At 51.0% G+C, this 22,204-nt stretch overlaps 1 protein-coding gene across 1 annotated transcript; it reads right to left on the minus strand.

The window, feature by feature from the left end:
• Nucleotides 1-197: 197 nt before the first annotated feature.
• On the minus strand, nucleotides 198-20,937 carry LOC119856569 (zinc finger protein 271-like). The gene is made up of 4 exons (XM_043516096.1): nucleotides 20,750-20,937; nucleotides 12,848-12,965; nucleotides 7,858-8,907; nucleotides 198-1,183 (listed from the first exon to the last, which is right to left on the minus strand). Exons 2-4 carry the CDS (start codon nucleotides 12,924-12,926, stop codon nucleotides 198-200), a joined length of 2,115 nt encoding a protein of 704 aa, XP_043372031.1. The 5' UTR covers nucleotides 12,927-12,965; nucleotides 20,750-20,937.
• Nucleotides 20,938-22,204: the final 1,267 nt, after the last annotated feature.

Raw genomic sequence — 22,204 nt, forward strand, 5'->3', positions numbered from 1 at the left:
AGATCCAGGAAGAGAACCCAGGAGTCCTGCCCCACCTGTTCTAACCACTAAATTCCACTCCCCTTTCAGAGCCATGGACTGAATCCGGCATCCTGACTCTCAGCCTCCCCGCCCCAGATCCCACTCCCGGAACTGCAGGAAATCAAGAGGAGGAATTCCCGTGCTCCAAAACAGGAGGCCCGAGGAATTTCCGTATTCTAAGTCAGGAGGACGTTGACCCCACCCAGGGTCAGGACGGCCACCGGCTCCTCCCCCTGATGCAGCTGCTGGTGGCGGGTGAATTGCTGTTTGTAGCGGAAGCTCTTCCCACAGGCGCTGCAGCCGTAGGGCTTCTCCCCGGTGTGGATGCGCCGGTGTTTGACCAGCTTCGAGTTGACGTAGAAGCCGCGCCCGCAGTCAGGGCAGCGGAAAGGCTTCTCGCCAGTGTGGATGCGCTGGTGCTCGATGAGGGTGGAGCTCTGGCTGAAGCGCTTGCCGCACTCCGTGCACTCGTAGGGCCGTTCCCCGGTGTGGGTGCGGTGGTGGGACACCAGGTGGGTCTTCTTCTTGAAGCGCTTGCCGCACTCCCCGCAGGTGAAGGGCTTCTCCCCGGTGTGGGTGCGCTCGTGCTTGATGAGGTTGGAGCTGAGGCTGAAGCGCTTGCCGCACTCCCTGCAGCCGTAAGGTTTCTCGCCCGTGTGGGTGCGCAGGTGCTTCACCAGGTTGGAGGTGCGGCTGAAGCGCTTGCCACACTCGGGGCAGTGGAACGGGGTCTCCCCGGTGTGGGTGCGCTGGTGCTCGGTCAGGGCGGAGCTGCGGCTGAAGCTGCGCTGGCACTCGGGACAGGTGAAAGGCTTCTCGCCCGTGTGAGTGCGCTGGTGGCCCAGCAGCGTGGAGCTCTGGCTGAAGCGCTTGCCACACTGGCCGCAGACGAAGGGGCGTTCGCCCGTGTGGATCCGCATGTGCTCGATCAGCACTGAGCTCTGGCCGAAGCTCTTCTCGCACTCCGTGCAGCGGTAGGGCTTGTCTGCTGTCCGCCGGGCGGAGCTGGGAGGTTCCAGGATGCCAAGAAGGTTGATGAAGCCCGGCTCGGTGCAAGCGTGTTTAATCCGTCTCCTCCTCGGAGGGTCTCTCTGCTGTTGTCCCGGGACACAGACATTGGGGGACGTCCCATGTGGCTCTGCTGTACTTGCTGTCCCGACACCTGCCAGAAGAAGGATTAACAGATTATCAGGATAGAAGGGACCACTGTGATTATGTCTTCTGACAGCTAGCAAAGCGCTTGGATTGTCAGCTCTTTGGGGCAGGTACTCAGTTTGCTCTGTGTCTTTACAGCATCCAGCACAATGGTTCCTAAGCACTACTGTAATACACAATGTACTGCACCTAGCACGGGGGGTGGGAGGGGGCACACCCTGATCCATGACTGGGCTCATAGGGGCTATCGTAATACACCTAATAAATCATCATCATCATCGGGGATTGCTTGATTCAAGAATGATCTACATCACCTGCTCAATGGCTGGGGAAAGGAATTCCTACCCTGCACCAGGAAGAAAGGGGGTGGCAAAGGGGTAAAAGAGCTTGATCAACAGGGACCAAATCCTTGATAGACCTTTCCCCATAGGAGAGGCTGGTTCTGCCCCAATATCCCATCTGAGCTCGGGGGGCGGGGCGGGGGTCCTCAGGACAGGCAGGAGCCTACCCTAAGGTCCTGAGCCAGACAAAAAGGGGGCGGCGGAAGCCTTGCTGGGGTCCCAGCTTTTTCCTTCCCCCGCCGGACGCTGTGAGCCGGTGTCACTGATTCATCACCTGGACTCTCCCTTTCCGCAGAGCCCCGCCGAGCCGGGCCACGCGGCTCAGCCCCGCGCTCCATGGGGGCGACCGGGGCAGGCTCCGGGAATCCCGCTCCGCAGGCGAGTCAAGGCTCCAGCCGGGGCTCCCTGCAGCGAACCGCCCATCGGCTCAGCCCAGCGTTCCAGGGGGAACCCAGTGATGATGTCATAGCCCCAGGGTCACGTGACGAAGGGGAAAGCGGGCGGGGGGGGGAGAGCAGCTGTTGCTAGGAGACAGGCCTGGAGGGCCTCTGGGTTTTGGTTCCTGCAGGATACACGGTTATTAATAAAGATGAGCTGTTGCCCCATAGTCAGCTGGTATCCCAGCATGCACCATTCTCCCCCCCCCCGTGTTCCCTCCTCCCTGTTACCCCTTGGCGGCATGATTTGCCCCTGATCACCAGCTCCCAAAGCTGGCAGGGGAAATCATGTATCCAAGCCCCCCATTTCTTTAGTTGTGAGCCCCTACCCCCCTCCTAGAGCTGGGAGAGAACCCAGGAGTCCTGGCTCCCAGCCCCCCCCGCCTCTAACCCACCAGAGCCCGCTCCCCTCCCAGAGCTGGGACGAGAACCCAGGAGTCCTGGCTCCCAGCCCCCCCCCCCCGCCTCTAACCCACCAGAGCCCGCTCCCCTCCCAGAGCTGGGACGAGAACCCAGGAATCCTGGCTCCCAGCCCCCCCGCCTCTAACCCACCAGAGCCCGCTCCCCTCCCAGAGCTGGGACGAGAACCCAGGAGTCCTGGCTCCTAGCCCCCGCCTCTAACCCACCGGAGCCCGCTCCCCTCCCAGAGCTGGGACGAGAACCCAGGAGTCCTGGCTCCCAGCCCCCCCGCCTCTAACCCACCGGAGCCCGCTCCCCTCCCAGAGCTGGGACGAGAACCCAGGAGTCCTGGCTCCTAGCCCCCGCCTCTAACCCACCGGAGCCCGCTCCCCTCCCAGAGCTGGGACGAGAACCCAGGAGTCCTGGCTCCTAGCCCCCGCCTCTAACCCACCGGAGCCCGCTCCCCTCCCAGAGCTGGGACGAGAACCCAGGAGTCCTGGCTCCTAGCCCCCGCCTCTAACCCACCGGAGCCCGCTCCCCTCCCAGAGCTGGGACGAGAACCCAGGAGTCCTGGCTCCCAGCCCCCCCACCTCTAACCCACCAGAGCCCGCTCCCCTCCCAGAGCTGAGAACAGAACCCAGGTCTCCAGACTCCCAGGCCCACCCCAGCTCTAATCACTAGGCACCACTCCCCTCCCAGAGTGCACCACTTTCACAACACACTGCAAGACAAAGCTGACATTTCAGGGACTTTCACATTTATTTTCGGTGACAGTCTACTGATGTTTTACAAGAAAGAAAGAAAACAGTAGGAGTTAAGCAGGAATACAGTCAGTACAAAACAACCAGACACAAGAGCAGAGAACCTGAGTTATGTCTGCCAAAACAAAACGACACAGTAACATTTGATTTAATGAATCAAGAGCATCTCTGACACAGAAGTCCTACAATGGCCGAGGCACAGAGAGATTAGCCCTAGTAGTATTGACAGTTAAAGCTAAATGTCCTGTGTTGTTATCATAAGCATCTGAAGTGGTTCTGGAGTTAGACTGGTTTTAGATTCATATAGTGGATGTTTCATGTATGTAGTGTTGTCATCTCTTGTGATTTTATCACAAGTCTCACAATACTTATTTTAGCATCTCAACTCCTGAACCCAACTGACTATGTGAAAAATCTCAGGTTTCATTCCAAAAAAATAAGTTTCTAGCCCTTGCGGTTACAGAGAAAAGTGTGAAAAGGCGGCCTCTAAAGGTTCAAAGAAAGCAAAGAAAACGAACCACAAATGTTTCATGTTTTAAAAAAGTCATGATTTTTAAAGCCCATCTTTTGGAGGATGGGGGGAGGGAGGACACTGATTCACGGACTTTGAACACTTAGGGTTGGCAGTACTGCATGTGCAATCTGGCTAGCCAACAAGAAGTCAGCATAGTTTACATTAAAATTCACAAAAAGAAAATCTGTTACATTTAAATTTACAAAACAGAACTGGACAGAATGACCCAGACTGATGTGGTCCGGTAAGAGCTCCCTATTATCAAATTAAACAATATGATCCTTTATTACATAATCATTCAACACTGGGTCATTTCTCATGGCATTCTGCTAAATGATACTATGTGCTAAATCATTACCACAATGGATATGCGATGTTTCCCCGCTTCAATATCAGGTTGCCATTTGCGTCACTGCCTATGGACCCTAAGTAATGTAGCAATTTGTCCATGTAGTGTTTGGAATATCCTCTAATGGTAGGTCTATTTACAGTACTCTTTAGTTTAGGAAATGCATGTTGGACTGTACTACCCAGAATATTTAGTGAGGAACTGGATGTTCCTGTGATTTGAGAATGAAATATAAAGAACTGTGCATTGCATGGATCAAATCTCAAGGTCTCCGCGTCTGATACTGCTCTCACTTACACGAGTGTAAATCAGGAATAACTTAGTTGAGATAAGTCCTCTGAAGTCACACTGCAGGTCAGTAACAGAACTGGAAATACAACATAGGAATCTTTATCCTGCTACCACCTAGCTCTAACCACCAGACTCTATTTCCTTCCCAGAGCTGGAAATAGAATCTGAGGGGCCTGAATTCCCATCTTTCCCTCACCCTTCCAATTCTAGTCACCACACCACTCCGAAAGCCGGGAACAGAATCCAGGGATCCTGATTTCCAATTCTCCCTCCTCCCCACACTGTAACCTCTAGATCCCACACCTCTCATCAAGCTGCGATCAGAACCCAGGAATCATGACATCCAGTCCTCTGCTCAGACCACCTCTCTTTTCAACATGTTAACGGAAGGACCCTATTCTAGTGTCTATTCATAATGAGTAGAGTTAATATTCAGGATCAAAAGCTTTGCTTTGAATGTAAACCTGGCTTCTGTGCAAGAATTAAAATCTCAGCTCTAACATTATCTCAAAGTAGGGCTGTTAAAACACATGAGAAGTAGTCTATATGGCAATGTAACACCACAATCAAGTGCCTAAGAACATTGTCTTTATAACCATGAAGAGTCTAATATAGTAATCCCTCTTAATACAGGGGTTTGAAACCATATACAATAAAGCCTACACTAAGAGTCACCTCCTGTCTATCTACCTACCTACCTACCTCTGCGACCATCACTCCAGAATCACAGGGCTAACTCTTGTCGGAAGCAACCTCTTTGAATTATCCCTAGTTTACATTTTGCTTTATTAAAAATAATATTGAGTTTATATTTGGGTGTGAATTTAATCCCAGGTAAAGGTGCCCTGGGAGATTGGATTCTCTAGGCACGTTCATAGGAGCCTGGGAAGTGGGAGATGGAGCTTGCCCACTACACACACCTTGTGCCCCTCCCACTGTGCCTCACCCTGCCCTGGAGATTGGATCCTCTGTGTACTCCCAGAACGGGTTCAGCCCTGCCTGAAGGGATTTCTTGGGGGGGGGGGGAAGAAGGGTGGAAGAGGGGAGAAAGAGAAAGGAGCTTAGTCCCGGTGATCCATTCAGTCCTCAGCCTTTCTGCTGGGGCTAAGTATTAGTGCTGATGATTAAGGGATGTGAATGCTCGCCCACTGGGAAGCAGACTGAGGCTCAACAAACTTGTTTCATACAGGGGTCACTGGCATCCTAACTGCAACTGTCTTAGGCTGATTTGCAATAGTGACCTGCAGGCTGAAGATCTAGGAAGACAGCTAAGAGAGCCAATAGGTGACCTCAACATTCAGGCACTCCCCACTACAACCCTTCCCCCCATTCAAATAGAGATTAATTTCCAAGCTTTACAGTAAAAAAAAAAAAAAAAAAAAAAGGAAACTAGAGAGACGTGCAAATCCATCTCCCCATAGTTCACAGGCTCCCTTGGCTCTCACACGGCATCAGCATCCTCTGCCTAGTCATGCACCAAGTTCTTAGCCCGGTGGGACACAGAACCAGTGCAGTGTACAGGCAAAAACCTTTATATTTGCTCCATCTTGGCAGGTGCCTGTGGGTTTGTCCAAAAAAAAAAAAAAATTAGAATCATAGAACCCCAGGGTTGGAAGAGACCACAAGGGTCATCTAGTCTAACCATCTGAGACAGGAAGATGGTTTATTTCCCCCAGTGGCCCATGTCTAGAAGACAAGAGGACACTTGTCCTAACACATCACTGCATCCAATTTCCCAGAAGAAGCAGTGAGTCTTCTGGCCTCTCCTGAGCTCCTGGGGATCCCAGTCCAAACTGGAATCTGAAACGCTCCTTCCGCCCTCTGCCTCGCTCCCCGCAGCTTTTTGAGCCATGGCCACATCCTGCTCCAGCCCCATGTTTGGATGAAACAGGACGAAATGGAGGGCACCAGACCGAAGCTCTTGGCATATCCCCCCGAATGGGTAGCACAGGAACACACAATTCCCTTGCGCCTCATATTGCAATACCACCTCTGTAAGGGGCAAAGGTGAGTTCGGCCCCTTTTCAGTCTTTAGCCTTACTGCCAACAAGGGAGCGGTTAAGTGCCAATGTATATGATTTTGTGGCAGACACACCCACCCCGCTAAGAATAAGACCGAGACCCAATCGACTGGTTCCATGTAAGGGACTCCGACAACATCAAATGGTGATGGCTTCAGGCCATGCTACCTATGCAAGGTCCTCACCTTTTGCAATAACTAGAATGTCCATTTCACGGATTTTTTCCCCACTCAAGCTCTGATCTTCCAGACATTTGCTCCTTTTGCAGTAGCATGAGGCCTCAAATGCCAGTCCAGATCCTGCAAGAGCTGGGGCTGCCAGCTTTAGGACTTGCTGTTCACAGTCTAAGGGTTTGTCTACACAAACATTTAGTTTGTGGCAAGCTGAGTTGTGAATCGACTCCACACTAGCCTGCTGCAGACTAAATGTTGGCAGAAAGTCTTCTTTGAAATTGGACTAGATCAAAGTGCATTAATGAACTGTTAATACGTGTCAGTAGGGTCCACAGGGACAGCTAGTCTGTGGCTGGCTAGCACAGAGTGGACTGACACCCCGCTTGCCGCAAACTAATTGTAGTCAAGACCTAAGAAACAACAGCCTTCCAATGGTCTTACCCTGCTTTGTGGGATTTCCTCCGCTGTATTGCCAGGGAATGGCAATAGAAAGTGACATTGTTAACCTGTGGAATTCCCTGCAGCAGGATATTATGAAGGAAAGTATCTCACTAAATCATAAAAAAAAAAACGGATTTGATGTTTGTAGGAATAAGGTTAGCACCTGCAGTGACACTGGACAGGATAAACACTGAAACGTCAAGGACATTTGACCCTCATGATCCATCATGGAAGCCGAGAGCCAGCTGCAGTCTGGAAGGATCTACTTTCTCCCTCAGTGGTACACAGCACAGTGAAGTGCGTTCAACATTTCCTTTGCAGCATCTAGCATTGGCCACTCTTGGAGGTAGGATACTGGACCAGATGGACCATTAGTCTGAACTGGTGCCACAGTGACGGGTGTGGGAAATATTGGGCTAGATGCGTCCATTAGTCTGACCCAACATGGCAGGGAGTAGGGGGGATATTGGGTTAGACAGTCCCATTGGGCTGACCTGGGGCAGCAGGGAGCTGAATGGGAAACTTTCAGTTATTCTGATCCACTGGGAAAAGGGGATGATACGGGACTAGACAGATCTATTGATCTGATCTGGAGAAGCAGGGAAGGGGGCATTATCAGGTTAGATGGGCCCATTAGCCTGATGTGGAATAGCAAGGAGTGGGGATACAGGGTTAGATGTAGGGAAGCAGGAGGAGGAATACCACGTTGGTCTGCACTGGAGTGGCAGGGAGTGTTGGGGGTAGAATGCTGAGCTAGACGCGCCCATCAGGAATTCCCATATTCTTAAAACAGGAATCAGAGAAACTCCAGCTGCAAGTGAAACAGAGCTGGGCCGAACAGCTTAGAGAAACACACGTCAATTCCAGCTCTGCGCTCGGCCCAACAGAGCTCAACCACACGCTGGCTATAGTCCCTGATCCCCCTCATCCCCGGCGTGGGCGCTTGCCTGCTTTAAACAGTCTCCGTGATCTGTATGAGTGGGGCTGCCGCAGCCCACGGCCCCAGGGTCAGGACAGCCACTGGCTCCTCTCCCTCCCCCTGATGCAGCTTCTGGTGGCGGGTGAACTGGGGCTTGTAGCGGAAGCTCTTCCCACAGGCGCTGCAGCCATAGGGTTTCTCCCCGGTGTGGATGCGCTGGTGCTTGATGAGGTTGGAGCTGACGCAGAAGCACTTCCCGCAGTCGGGGCAGCGGAAAGGCTTCTCGCCAGTGTGGATGCGCTGGTGCTCGATGAGGGTGGAGCTCTGGCTGAAGCGCTTGCCGCACTCCGTGCACTCGTAGGGCCGTTCCCCGGTGTGGGTGCGGTGGTGGGACACCAAGTGGGTCTTCTTCTTGAAGCGCTTGCCGCACTCCCCGCAGGCGAAGGGCTTCTCGCCGGTGTGGGTGCGCTCGTGCTTGATGAGATTGGAGCTGAGGCTGAAGCGCTTGCCGCACTCCCTGCAGCCGTAGGGCTTCTCGCCCGTGTGGGTGCGCAGGTGCTTCACCAGGTTGGAGGTGCGGCTGAAGCTCTTGCCACACTCGGGGCAGTGGAAAGGGGTCTCCCCGGTGTGGGTGCGCTGGTGCTCGGTCAGGGTGGAGCTGCGGCTGAAGCTGCGTTGGCACTCAGGGCAGGTGTAGGGCTTCTCGCCCGTGTGGGTGCGCTGGTGCTCAATGAGAGTGGAGCTGCGGCTGAAGCTCTTCTCGCACTCACTGCAGGTGAAGGGGCGTTCGCCCGTGTGGATCCGCTGGTGCTCGATGAGATTCGAGCTCTGGCTGAAGCTCTTCTCGCACTCCGTGCACCGGTAGGGCTTATCTGCCGGGCGCCGGGGCTCCAGAATGCCCAGCAGGTTGATGAAACCCCTCTCACGGTGGGCAGACCGGCGACGCCTCATCTTCGGAGGGTTCACACGCAACCTCCCTGGTCCACCCTGGCTCTGGCAGGCTGGAACAAGCCCCGGGACTGTCCCACACGGCTCCACTTCCTGCTTAGGATTCTCCTCCTCCTCAGTTGCCGCCCTGTCACCTGCCAAGAGAAGAAGAGAATTAAACCACAGTAGTAAGCGTGGAAACCAGGACTCAAATCCATCCCTGCAGACTGTGAATTCTGCTCCAATGTCACTTAAGGAAAGGATGGGACAGGCTCCTACCTGGGATCAATCTAGATGGGCACTGAAAGCCATCACTTTAAATTGCCCCAGGCCTTGGCCTGCTGTGAATTCCATTCCTACTTCCACTTGCCAACAGCCACTTTTAAGAATCATTGTGGAAAACCAGAGCATCCAAGGTATCATCTATTTAATGAATCCTTTAAAGTGGTTTTCTATAGTCCACATAGAATCTGGTGTTGCCGTGTTTATTTCTTAACCAGCATTATTGGTGAGGCCCAAGAAGTGGTTGAAGGCTCAGTTATATCTTCCTGATACATTTCTTCAGTGGCTTTTAAAACCTCTTCCCTTTTTGCTTCTGGTAAGTGGTTAGGGGCTGTTAAATGTCAATCTTGTGGTGGACCAAGGCAGTACAATCTATATCTTTATAGAATCAGAACAATTTGATTCCTAACCAGAAAGTCTCTTAGACCATTCTGCTGCTAGTCATTAAAATGTACAGCACTGCATTGGAACAAGGTCAACAGAAACTCTGGGAAGGTCTACACTTGAGCCAGGATCAACAAGATCGATCCACCAGCTGTCGATTTAGCAGGTCTAGTAAAGACCCACCAAATCGACTGCAGATCGCTCTCCAGTCGATTTCTGTACTCTACCCCAGTAACGATGGGAGATTTTCTCCTGTTGACTCCCCGCAGTGTAGACCCCATGGTAACTTGACCTAAGGGACGTAGCTGGAGTTGCATAGTGTAGGTAGACTTACCACGGTAGTGTAGACATAGCCTCTGGGAACTCACCTTCACCCCTTTCTACCTATACTAGCATTTACTCGATCTACATGTTCTCATTTTGACACCGTGGGTCCCTTTTTGTACTATTTGCTGTTTGTCTGAAACATTCAGCAAATGAACAGAGATCCATTCCTGCTTCAGTTCCACAAGAACTACAAAAAGAAAAGGAGTACTTGTGGCACTGTAGAGACTAACAAATTTACAGTCTAACACGGTTGCTACCCTGAAACAAGAACTACAGCAGCTAGAATTCCCCCTGGGTCTCAAAGCAGGTCTCACTACTCCCTATCTTCCCCTTGCTGGAAAGCTACCACCACATGTAGGTGTTATTATGGTTTCCACCCCCTCAAGGTAGGACAATTTGCTCACAGCAAACCAGTTGCTTACAAACAATTTGTTTCACCTGGGCCACATCTTTCAAGGGAATTTCTACAAAATGAATTTGTACGACAGCTTTCCTGGTATTTATTATAGTAGTTAGCCATAATGAAATCCAAACCAACTGACAGATTATTCACTCTATTGGCTATTCACTTCTTGCTTAAATTCCCAAGGTCCAGTTTTCAAACCCAATTTTCCCTACTTTTGGACTAGTGCATGTTCCCCAGTCTCTGTCTCCATTTGGGACCACGTAGCTGGTTCAGTTTTGGATCCTCTATTCCGTAACATGGTTAACACGTTTGGTCTAACAACTGTTATCTTTGAGCCAGTGTCCATTATTCTTATGCATTTCACAGATCTTATTACATATTCATATGAATATGTAATAGGATTATATCACACGTTCATACTCCCATTATTGTTGCTTAACTGCCCAAATCTTAGCAAACACTCTGGAGCTGATCCTTGTAGTTCCAAGCATTGCCCCTTCATCTTGGTGCTTCCCGTTTCCCAGTTTGGATGATGGACTTTCACGATGTGCTTGGGACGCTAGTTCCGTCTTGCCTTAAATTTATAACGCTTCTTTTTGTGGATAATTTTTTTTCAAAAATTCAAGCATTTAAATGAACTGCTACTCTTCAATTTTGCAGTATTAAACCCTTCATTTTTGCAGTATTACCAATTTCCATTGGTGTACAAACTGGATTAAACAACTTTTCCAATCACTCAAAAATGTCATGAACCAGATTAGAATCCTCTGTTCCAGCAGGCACATTAGACACACAGCTGTACTTTCAAAGCTCATGGGAAGCATCTTCCATCTTCCGCTCTATGGCTGCTTCCTGGTCTGCTGCAAGGAAAGATTCAAATTCTATGGCAAATTCCACAGCCTCTCTGAGCGTCCTTGGCCTCCTTTTGCTGATCTTGATCTGCAAGTCCAAGTCCAGCTGAACATCTATACATCTGTCCATTGCTAATGTATCCTGGAAGGCCTCACTGGTATCTGGGTAAGCCAGGCACACAAATCTCTGCAAGTCCTCTGCCAGTTCAGGTGGAGTTTCTTCTTTCCCTCTTCTTCTAGCCCTTAGCTATGCCCTGGCTGGCTCAGATGGATGGCTAGCCCCAAACCGCTTACCAAGGGCTTGTATCAAATCTGGATAACTCAGGCTCTTCTCTGGGGTAAGTTCTGCCGCACCATCAGAGCTGGACCACTCAAGTCCTTGCTGTAGTTCATCTCTGTTAGCATGTTCCAAGCTGGCCGTAACTTCCTTGGTCTCCTCTATTTCCTGGAAAACCTTTTGGTTTATGATAGTCAGTTTGCTGGTCACCTAACTGATCTGTCTTGCCAGTCCGGAGTGGATGTTTGGTAGCTGGGCTTTGAAATCTGCTCAAACACGTTGTAATGGCTGTACCAGCAAAGATACTATCTTCTAATGCAGGTCATTTCTCAGTCCTTTCTGGGAAACCTCTAGATGTTGCTTCGATTTCTTTTGAGAAGTCTCTAGCTCCTGTTTTAGGTCTTGTTTTAATTCCTTCTAGACATTTTTGATTTCTGCAAGCACCTCCATTATCTGTTCCATCTTGGTTTTACAGGAATACAACTCACAATTTCTCTCCTGGAAAATTCATCCATTTACACCTGTGTGGCCCCTTTGGCCTGACCAGATAGACAATATTCAAGGTTTTGCCAGGTTGTTTCCATTAGGAGAAGAAATTGATCATATGAGTCAGGTATATTCTTTAGTTCAATCCACTTTGTTTACAAAGAATACACACAAAGTTTTGTTTCCCTGAAAACAAACAACAGTAGGCACTTTCCTTGCTCACTACTTCCAAGTCTGCTCCTCTAGTCCGTTCAGTGTCATGCATATAACTTCTTCTCTCCCTGTCAGCTGGCTTTCCACCTCTCTCTCACAAAGCTAGCCAAACAAACCCCTGGCCACGGCGTTTGCCACCAATCCCAGGGAACTGCTCAGACCACACGGCTCAGCCCTGCTCAGGCTTCTCCATGTGCTCCAGTGCATGCAAAATTCATTATTTATTTTCTTAATTTCATTAATTTTAAAAGGACTTTTTAAAAAAATGCATTAGCTATGAAAATAAATAATCTAATCCCCCTGAGTTGTTTGTTTAATTCCACTTTTTTCAGTGTGGGAAGTAAGATTGCAGGCTATGGTAGGTGGGTAAAGGCAGCTGCAGCTTTTGGAGAGTCAGGTACAGTGGAATAAGAACACTAGCTGGATGTTTCTGTTAAAATGATCAGCAGTGAAACGGTGAACAGTCTGAATAGTTAAATTGCCATTGTTCGGTTTCAGAGTCAATGCCCCTTTGTAACGAATGGGGCAATACACAAACACACAGTTGTTTCACGTTGTTGACAGGGTCAGGTAGACATCACCGCATCAGTACAACGGGGTTTGTTTTTAAGAATTTCTTTGCAACTATACGAGTGAAAAAAAAAATTGGAACCAGAAGCATGATTTTGTGTCAATGCATGGATGTCATGGCAAAGTAATATACAGGGGCCTATGCTGTGAGTGCCAGGAAGCTAGGACACCTGCTTGGATATACTGAGTGAGATGAGATGAGAAAAAAACAGTACCGGGGAGGCACCCAGTGGCTTTGCTGGGATCCCAGCTTTCCTCTTCACTCCTGGACAGTCTCTGAGCCAATGTCACTCATTCCTCACCTGTGTGTCTCTCTCTCTGGGTCTCCCTTTCTTCGGAGCCCTGGAGATCCAGGATGCACGGCTCTTCCTCTTGCTCCATCCTAGGAGATCACAGGATGTTCGAGGATTGGAAGTCCTGCTTGTGGAGAAGAAAATAGGTGAAATCCATATCCATCGAAAGCTGTACAGGAAAGGAAACAAGCTCTACCAGAATAAGGACTTTAATACTGGTATAACTTCATTTACCCTAGAGGGTATACGGATATAATTATTTCAGTTAAAAAAAAAAATCACACTGCAAACCACAATAGTTACATCAGTACAAAATCTGTATGTAGGCTAGGCTTTAGACAGTAAGTTCTTTTACTATATGCATGTACAGTGTCCTGTACCATGGTGCCACATTCTCAGTTGAGGCTTCTAGATGTTACTGTAATGCAAATAATGGTGATGATAATAATAATTCACTAACAAAACTAGCTGGCTAATTTATCCCCGATCAATTAGTGGAAAAAAAATGATTGCCCACTCTTTGTTTTTCATTGTGTGACTAGCCTTCAAATATCCAACCAATTTTCTTGTTCGCCACCACAGAAATTGCCGAATTCATTTCAATTTCACGTATCAGATTTACCTTCCTTTATTGATTCTGGGTCAAATGAACCGTGTTTTTCAAGTCAGAGGAGCTAGACTCTGGCGTTGGGATAGGATACAGAGATAGCCCAGCATAATAAGATCTGGGGATGGATATGGAGCGAGGTAGAAAGAGAGAGATGTGTATGGGCATAGAGAGGGGTGTATGGGAGAAAGTGGTTTGTGGGGGTCAGAGAGTGAGATGTATGGAGCTATATATAGAGAGGGGTGTGTGTGTATGGGAGAAGGAGTTTGTGGGGGGCAAAGCGTGAGATGTATGGAGCTATATATAGAGAGAGAGAGAGAGAGAAGGTTGTACGGGAGAAGGGGTTTGTGGGGGGCAGAGCGTGAGATGTATGGAGCTATATATATATAGAGGGGTGTGTGGGAGAAGGGGTTTGTGGGGGCAGAATGTGAGATGTATGGAGCTATATAGGGGGGAGTGTATGGGAGAAGGGGCTTGGGGGGCAGAGCGTGAGATGTATGGAGCTATATATAGAGAGAGAGAGAGGTGTATGGGAGAAGAGGTTTGTGGGGGGCAAAGCGTGAGATGTATGGAGCTATGGGGGGGTGTATGGGAGAAGGGGTTTGTGGGGGGCCAAGGTGAGATGTATGGGGCTATATATGGGGGGTGTATGGGAGAAGGGGTTTGTGGGGGGCCGAGGTGAGATGTATGGAGCTATATATGGGGGGGTGTATGGGAGAAGGGGTTTGTGGGGGGCAAAGCGTGAGATGTATGGAGCTATATAGAGAGAGGAGGGTGTATGGGAGAAGGGGTTTGTGGGGGGCTGAGGTGAGATGTATGGAGCTATATAGAGAGAGGAGGGTGTATGGGAGAAGGGGTTTGTGGGGGGCTGAGGTGAGATGTATGGGGATATATAGAGAGAGGGGGGTGTATGGGAGAAGGGGTTTGTGGGGGGCTGAGGTGAGATGTATGGGGATATATAGAGAGAGGGGGGTGTATGGGAGAAGGGGTTTGTGGGGGGCAAAGCATGAGATGTATGGAGCTATATATGGGGGGGTGTATGGGAGAAGGGGTTTGTGGGGGGCAAAGCGTGAGATGTATGGAGCTATATAGAGAGAGGAGGGTGTATGGGAGAAGGGGTTTGTGGGGGGCTGAGGTGAGATGTATGGGGATATATAGAGAGAGGAGGGTGTATGGGAGAAGGGGTTTGTGGGGGGCTGAGGTGAGATGTATGGGGATATATAGAGAGAGGGGGGTGTATGGGAGAAGGGGTTTGTGGGGGGCTGAGGTGAGATGTATGGGGATATATAGAGAGAGGAGGGTGTATGGGAGAAGGGGTTTGTGGGGGGCAAAGCATGAGATGTATGGAGCTATATATGGGGGGGTGTATGGGAGAAGGGGTTTGTGGGGGGCAAAGCGTGAGATGTATGGAGCTATATAGAGAGAGGAGGGTGTATGGGAGAAGGGGTTTGTGGGGGGCTGAGGTGAGATGTATGGGGATATATAGAGAGAGGGGGGTGTATGGGAGAAGGGGTTTGTGGGGGGCTGAGGTGAGATGTATGGGGATATATAGAGAGAGGAGGGTGTATGGGAGAAGGGGTTTGTGGGGGGCTGAGGTGAGATGTATGGGGATATATAGAGAGAGGGGGGTGTATGGGAGAAGGGGTTTGTGGGGGGCCGAGGTGAGATGTATGGAGCTATATATGGGGGGGTGTATGGGAGAAGGGGTTTGTGGGGGGCAACGCATGAGATGTATGGAGCTATATATGGGGGGTGTATGGGAGAAGGGGTTTGTGGGGGGCAAAGCGTGAGATGTATGGAGCTATATAGAGAGAGGAGGGTGTATGGGAGAAGGGGTTTGTGGGGGGCTGAGGTGAGATGTATGGAGCTATATAGAGAGAGGGGGGTGTATGGGAGAAGGGGTTTGTGGGGGGCTGAGGTGAGATGTATGGGGATATATAGAGAGAGGGGGGGTGTATGGGAGAAGGGGTTTGTGGGGGGCAAAGCGTGAGATGTATGGAGCTATATGGAGAGGGGGTGTATGAAGATGGGGGGTAGTATGGAGCGAGGGGGGGCGAGGGAGAGAGAGAGGGCCTGCGGGGTGTGTAGGGGGCTGGAGGGGGAAGGGGGGGTGCACGGTGACAGACAGACAGACGCACTAGGACCTGGGGACAGAGGAAGGGGGGGAGGGACAGGCGGACACAGAGGGTTCTGCGGCCTCACAGACAGCCCGGCATAAACTCTGCCCCCCCCCGCCGCCGCCGCCGCCGCCGCCTCCTGCCCCCGCCCCGCCCCCCGGGGAGCGAAAAGCCTCGCGCCGCCGCTGCCCCTCCACCCGCCGCTCCAAGGGGGCGCGGGGCCGGCCGGGGGGAGGGGACGGAGAGCGGGGGGGGAGGGGGCGCGCGCCGGGGAGACAGACACGCGCGCGCGCGCCCAGCCCTCCCCGCCCGGGGCCAAGGCGTCTCTCACCCGGGCGCCCGCAGCCGCCGCTCAGCCCCGCCCCGGGGACCGGGCTCGGCGCCGCTGGTGCCCCAGGAAAGGCCTCCCCGGGAACGTTCCCCGGCCCCAGGGTTCCCGGGCGGGCCCGGCCCCCCCCCCCGCGCTCTGCGGGTTTCGTCGGGGCCGGGGCGGGTCCCGGACACAACGCGGGCCGAGGCTGCGGCTGCGGCCGCGCCTGCCCCCCCCCCGGCGCCCGGCTTTCCCTCCTTGCCGCGGAGCTGCGCCGTCCCCGGCCGCCTCTGCCCGCGCCGCCCGCCGGGGCCCCTCCGCCGCCCGCCTTGGCCGGCGCGCGCAGTCGCTGCGCCAAAGCACAAAGGGGCCCAAATCTGCCGGCAGGCCCCCGACCCTTCAACCCCCCCGGCGGCCAGCGCTGGACACGCCCCGCGGGGCGCTCAGCGAGAGCCCCGATCGCGGCTGTGCTGCGGCCGCAACCCCTCAAACGCAGGCTCCAAGGAGAAGCCGCGGAACTGGCATCATTGGCAAACTGGACCCCCTTCCGTCAGGCTCCAATGAAGCCTGGGAGTGGCGCGGTCATTACACGCACGAAGGACAGGAGGACTTGCGGCACCTTAGAGACTCACAAATTTATTAGAGCCTAAGCTTTCGTGAGCGACAGCTCACTGCATCGGATGCATTCGGTAGAAAATACTCTGAAACCTGTCAATACCCACCCTGAAAACTGTTTCCCCAGGAAGAAGAAAAGGAGGACTTGCGGCACCTTAGAGACTCACAAATTTATTAGAGCCTAAGCTTTCGTGAGCGACAACCCACTGCATCGGATGCATTCGGTAGAAAATACTCTGAAACCTGTCAATACCCACCCTGAAAACTGTTTCCCCAGGAAGAAGAAAAGGAGGACTTGCGGCACCTTAGAGACTCACAAATTTATTAGAGCCTAAGCTTTCGTGAGCGACAGCTCACTGCATCGGATGCATTCGGTAGAAAATACTCTGAAACCTGTCATTACCCACCCTGAAAACTGTTTCCCCAGGAAGAAGAAAAGGAGGACTTGCGGCACCTTAGAGATTCACAAATTTATTAGAGCCTAAGCTTTCGTGAGCGACAGCTCACTGCATCGGATGCATTCGGTAGAAAATACTCTGAAACCTGTCAATACCCACCCTGAAAACTGTTTCCCCAGGAAGAAGAAAAGGAGGACTTGCGGCACCTTAGAGACTCACAAATTTATTAGAGCCTAAGCTTTCGTGAGCGACAACCCACTGCATCGGATGCATTCGGTAGAAAATACTCTGAAACCTGTCAATACCCACCCTGAAAACTGTTTCCCCAGGAAGAAGAAAGGAGGACTTGCGGCACCTTAGAGACTCACAAATTTATTAGAGCCTAAGCTTTCGTGAGCGACAACCCACTGCATCGGATGCATTCGGTAGAAAATACTCTGAAACCTGTCATTACCCACCCTGAAAACTGTTTCCCCAGGAAGAAGAAAAGGAGGACTTGCGGCACCTTAGAGATTCACAAATTTATTAGAGCCTAAGCTTTCGTGAGCGACAACCCACTGCATCGGATGCATTCGGTAGAAAATACTCTGAAACCTGTCAATACCCACCCTGAAAACTGTTTCCCCAGGAAGAAGAAAAGGAGGACTTGCGGCACCTTAGAGACTCACAAATTTATTAGAGCCTAAGCTTTCGTGAGCGACAGCTCACTGCATCGGATGCATTTGGTAGAAAATACTCTGAAACCTGTCAATACCCACCCTGAAAACTGTTTCCCCAGGAAGAAGAAAAGGAGGACTTGCGGCACCTTAGAGATTCACAAATTTATTAGAACCTAAGCTTTCGTGAGCGACAACCCACTGCATCGGATGCATTCGGTAGAAAATACTCTGAAACCTGTCAATACCCACCCTGAAAACTGTTTCCCCAGGAAGAAGAAAAGGAGGACTTGCGGCACCTTAGAGACTCACAAATTTATTTGAGCATAAGCTTTCATGAGCTGAAAATGCATCCGATGAAGTGAGCTGTAGCTCACGAAAGCTTATGCTCTAATAAATTTGTGAGTCTCTAAGGTGCCGCAAGTCCTCCTTTTCTTTTCACACCTTGTTGTCAGCTGTTTGAAATGGGCCATCCTGATTATGACTACAAAAGTGGGGTTTTTTTTCTCCTGCTGATAATAGTCCACCTTAATTGATTAGTCTCTTAAAGTTGGTATGGCAACCCCCATCTTTTCATGTTCTCTGTCTATCTATCTATTGTATGTTCCACCTCATACATCTGATGAAGTGGGTTTTAGCCCACGAAAGCTTATGCCCAAATAAATTTGTTAGTCTCTGAGGTGCCACAAGTACTCCTCGTTCTTTTTGCCTCATCTAGGTGGCTGTTACCCCCCCAGCCCTGTCCCGATTTTTCATCTTTGCTGTCTGGGCACCCTACCTATACTACAAAATTAAGTCAGCTTAATTTAAGGCTGTGTCTACACTGCTGCAAGATCTACCCTGTAGCCGGCGGGAGAGGGTGCTCCTAGCCACATAATTAAACCACCCCCTACGATCCGCATTAGCTATGTCTGCGGGAGAAGCTCTCCTGCCAGTATTGCATTGTGCTCACTACCTCTTATGCTGGCGAAATGTGCGTCGCTCGGGGGTGTAGGTTTTTTCACACTCCTGCGTGACATACGTTTTGCTAACATGAGTGGTAATGTAGACATGAACAGGAGAATATTCAGTAGGAGGATGGGGAAGCACTGGCATGGGTTACCTAGGGAGGTGGTAGAATCTCCATCCTTAGAGGTTTTTAAGGCCGGGCTTGACAAAGCCTTGGCTGGGATGATTTAGTGGGTGTTGGTCCTGCTTTGAGCAGGGGGTTGGACTAGATGACCTCCTGAGGTCTCTTCCAACCCTAATCCTCTATGATTCTATGATAAGAACCTAAGAACAGCCCTATGGGGTCAGACCAAAAGTCCATCTAGCCAGTATCCTGTCTTCCGACAGTGGCCAGGGCCAGGTGCCCCAGAGGGAATGAACAGAACAGGGAATCATCAAGTGATCCATCCCCTGTCGCTCATTCCCAGCTTCTGGGAAACAGAGGCTAGGGACACCATCCCTGCCCATCCTGGCTAATAGCCATTGATGGACCTATCCTCCATGAATCTGTCTAGTTCTTTTTTGAATCCCTGCCTAACATTCCGCAGTAATTACATCGTTTGTGTGTATCTACTTTTTGCTTCTTGTGTCGGCAGTACGCGTCCTCACTAGGAGCTCTTGTATTGATTAAACTGTCGGGGGGGGGGGGCATTGTGGGACGGCTTCTGAAAGGCAGCAACAGTTGGTGTAAGCAATGCAGTGTCTACATTGACACCGTGTCAACCTAACTACATTGACATTGACTCTATGCCTCTCATGGAGGTGGAGTTACTAAGGGTGTGTCTACAGCACAAAATTATGGTGACCTAAGTTACGTCGACATGCAGCCACTGCAGTAATTACATCACTTTTGCATGACCACACTATGCTCCGTGTGTCTGCGGTGTGCGCCCTCACCAGGAGCACTTGTCTCTATTATACTGTCAGTGTGGTGCATTTTGGGACAGTTTCTGAAAGGCAGCAACAGCTGATGTAAGCAATACATGGGGGAATATTGGGGGTCCCTCACTGGGGATATTGGGGGCATCTTTGAGGGGTTGGGCACTCAGGGAGCTTTTGAGGGGGGTCTCTGAAGCAGATATTAGGGATCCATGGAGGATTGTTGGGGGTCCTTAGTAGGGCTAGGAGGTCCCTGAGGAGAGCTTTCAGGAAGCCCTCATGTGGGTATTGGGGTGGTCTTTGATGGAGGCACTGGAGTCTCTGAGCGGAGATATCGAGGGCCACTCAAGATTCCTATCATGAGGTCTCCCAAGGTTGTATATTGGGGTGTTTCTGAGGGGGATATCTGTATGCCAGAAGCACTAGACCCACACAGTAGTGTAAAGCATAGGGTCTGGAGGGGAGCAGGGTGCAGTAATAACAGCAGGGGGCTGGGAAGGGAGGGAGTTGGGAGTCAGGACTCCTGGCTTCTACCCCTGGCTGTGTCAGGGGAATGGGGTCCAGTGGTTAGAGGGAGTCACGACTCAGCCTCAAAGATGAGACTTGTGGCTTTGTTGGACAGAGCTTTCTCCCCAGCCATCCCATGACTGTGACACTCACACCCTGACCATGAACCTCACTGTATGCAAAACAAAATGCAACTCAGTGGCTTGATTTAGCAACCATGTGAACCACCACAACAAAATCTGAGGCGACGAAACGTAAAATAGGTAAGTTGTCTGGGAAAAAAAATATACACACTTGTATTGTGTTCAGAGCTCAACTGCCTAGGTGAGTGTAATATAAAAACTCTGGGTTCCATTCCTGCCTCTGAAAGCCAGCCTGACCCCGCCAGTCCCTGCAACATCTAGGAGATATGGGGATTGGGAGATGGGGCTCTTCAACTCTAGGGCACTAGTTTTAACCCAGCCCCAGGTTGGGGGGACTGGTATGCTTGGAGGGGAGGGGGAATGGGCTATGGGGCTTTTCCCCTATTGCGTACCAATCTACCTACAGGTTGGAAGGGCTGGTTGAGGGAGCAGCAAATGGGATACGACCCATTCGCCTGTACATCACCAGCCTCTAATGTAACTCCAAGCTGGGAGACTGGTTAGCTGGCTGGAGTAGGCAATGAGATAAAGGGCCCTTTACCACAAGGGCACTTATTCCAGTGTTTCAAATCTCCCATACAGCAGTTGGGGACTGAGAGCTGTTCCCACTGGGAAGTCATTTGCTGTGAAATGAGTACAGCGGGGCCTGCTTCCTAGCAAAACAGGAGTCCACGTCTCTATTTCCCCCCTACTTGCAATCAGGCTGAGGCACTGAACAGGCCACAAGCGCTGAACTCCCCTTTCCCATGATTGATGGCCCTCAAGGGCAGGCCTGAGGCGTGGTGGAGCAGAAATTTTCCCTGCTGCTGCCAGGCTGTATTCTCTCTGGGCGTACACACAGGACTCACTCTCCAGGGTCTGCCTTTCCCCTAAGCGCTAAATGGACCAGAAAAATAACAACGGTAAGTAACAACTATAAAAATATCTCTTTATTTGTTCAAAAATAGGAATGGTGGATATCTGTGGTCATCCCGAGCAGGGAAAGTCAAAAGCCGTAAGATGCCAAGACAGGAATTGGAGCAAGGCAGGAGCGGAAGAGAAAGGTGTCTGCGGTGCTTCTGTGATCTTCATCGTTGGCCATGGATATGTGCAGAGAGACCCAGGTGGGTGGCAGGATCATGAGTTTTCTTTCTGTCTCTGTGTGGCAGGATTTGGAGCTCTTTAGAGGGGAAAGTGCATTTTGTTGTCTGGGATGTTTTCTTTTTCATTAGATTCCCCTGTAGGGAGAATTTGGTAGGAAGTGATTAGCAAAGCATTTTTCATTGTGCAAACCACGAAGCACTTTAGAGTCATAAAGTCATAGAGTTTAAGGCCAGAAGGGGCCACTGGATCATCTAGTCTGACCTCCTGCATATCACAGGCCACCAACACCACCCAGCACCCAACAACCATCATTAGACCAAAGTATTGCAGCCCTCAGGAGACTAGACTATTATATGCCAGAGGCAGAGAATAGAAGGGACCGAGGTGCTCCAGTGCCCAAGGCCCCTGCAATGACAGGGAAATGATTTAAGTGAGATATACCCAAATAATCAGATGTATCCAGAACGATCAGTTGCACGCATAAAAAATGGACAATGACTGCCTAGGAAGAAATACTGCAGAAAGGGATCTGGGGGTGTCACAGAGTCCCCGGGCGATGCTCTGGAACTGCTCCCTACAAAGCCAGTCAGGACTCTGGGGAAGTCTCCTTTCTGTGAGCAGCCTGTCTGTGGGACACACAGCTTCCACCTTCCTGGGCCTGACCTCTGAGCATTCAGCATCCTCTGCCCTTCTGTGCGCTTCCCACAGCGAGTCCGCCCAGGCGGGGTCCTGGGGAAGCCAGAGGGTCCTGCACCCCAACTTTGCAGCCAGATGTGACTCTCAGCCAGCCAGTAAAACAGAAGATTTACTAGACGACAGGAACATGGTATAAAACAGAGCTTGTGGGTGCAGAGAACAGGACCCCTCAGCTGGGTCCATTTTGGGGCCAGTGAGCCAGACAACCATGTCCGCACTTCACTCCACGTCCCCAGCCAACCCCAAACTGACTCCCCCTCCAGCCCCTCCTCCTCTGGGCTTTGTCCCTTTTCCGACCCAGAAAGTCACCAGATTCCTTTGTTCTCCAACCTTTAGCTCTCACCTTGCAGGGCCCAGGCCATCAGTTG

The sequence above is a fragment of the Dermochelys coriacea genome, chromosome 6 (assembly GCF_009764565.3).
Source record: "Dermochelys coriacea isolate rDerCor1 chromosome 6, rDerCor1.pri.v4, whole genome shotgun sequence".
Classification (NCBI taxonomy): Eukaryota; Metazoa; Chordata; order Testudines; family Dermochelyidae; genus Dermochelys; species Dermochelys coriacea.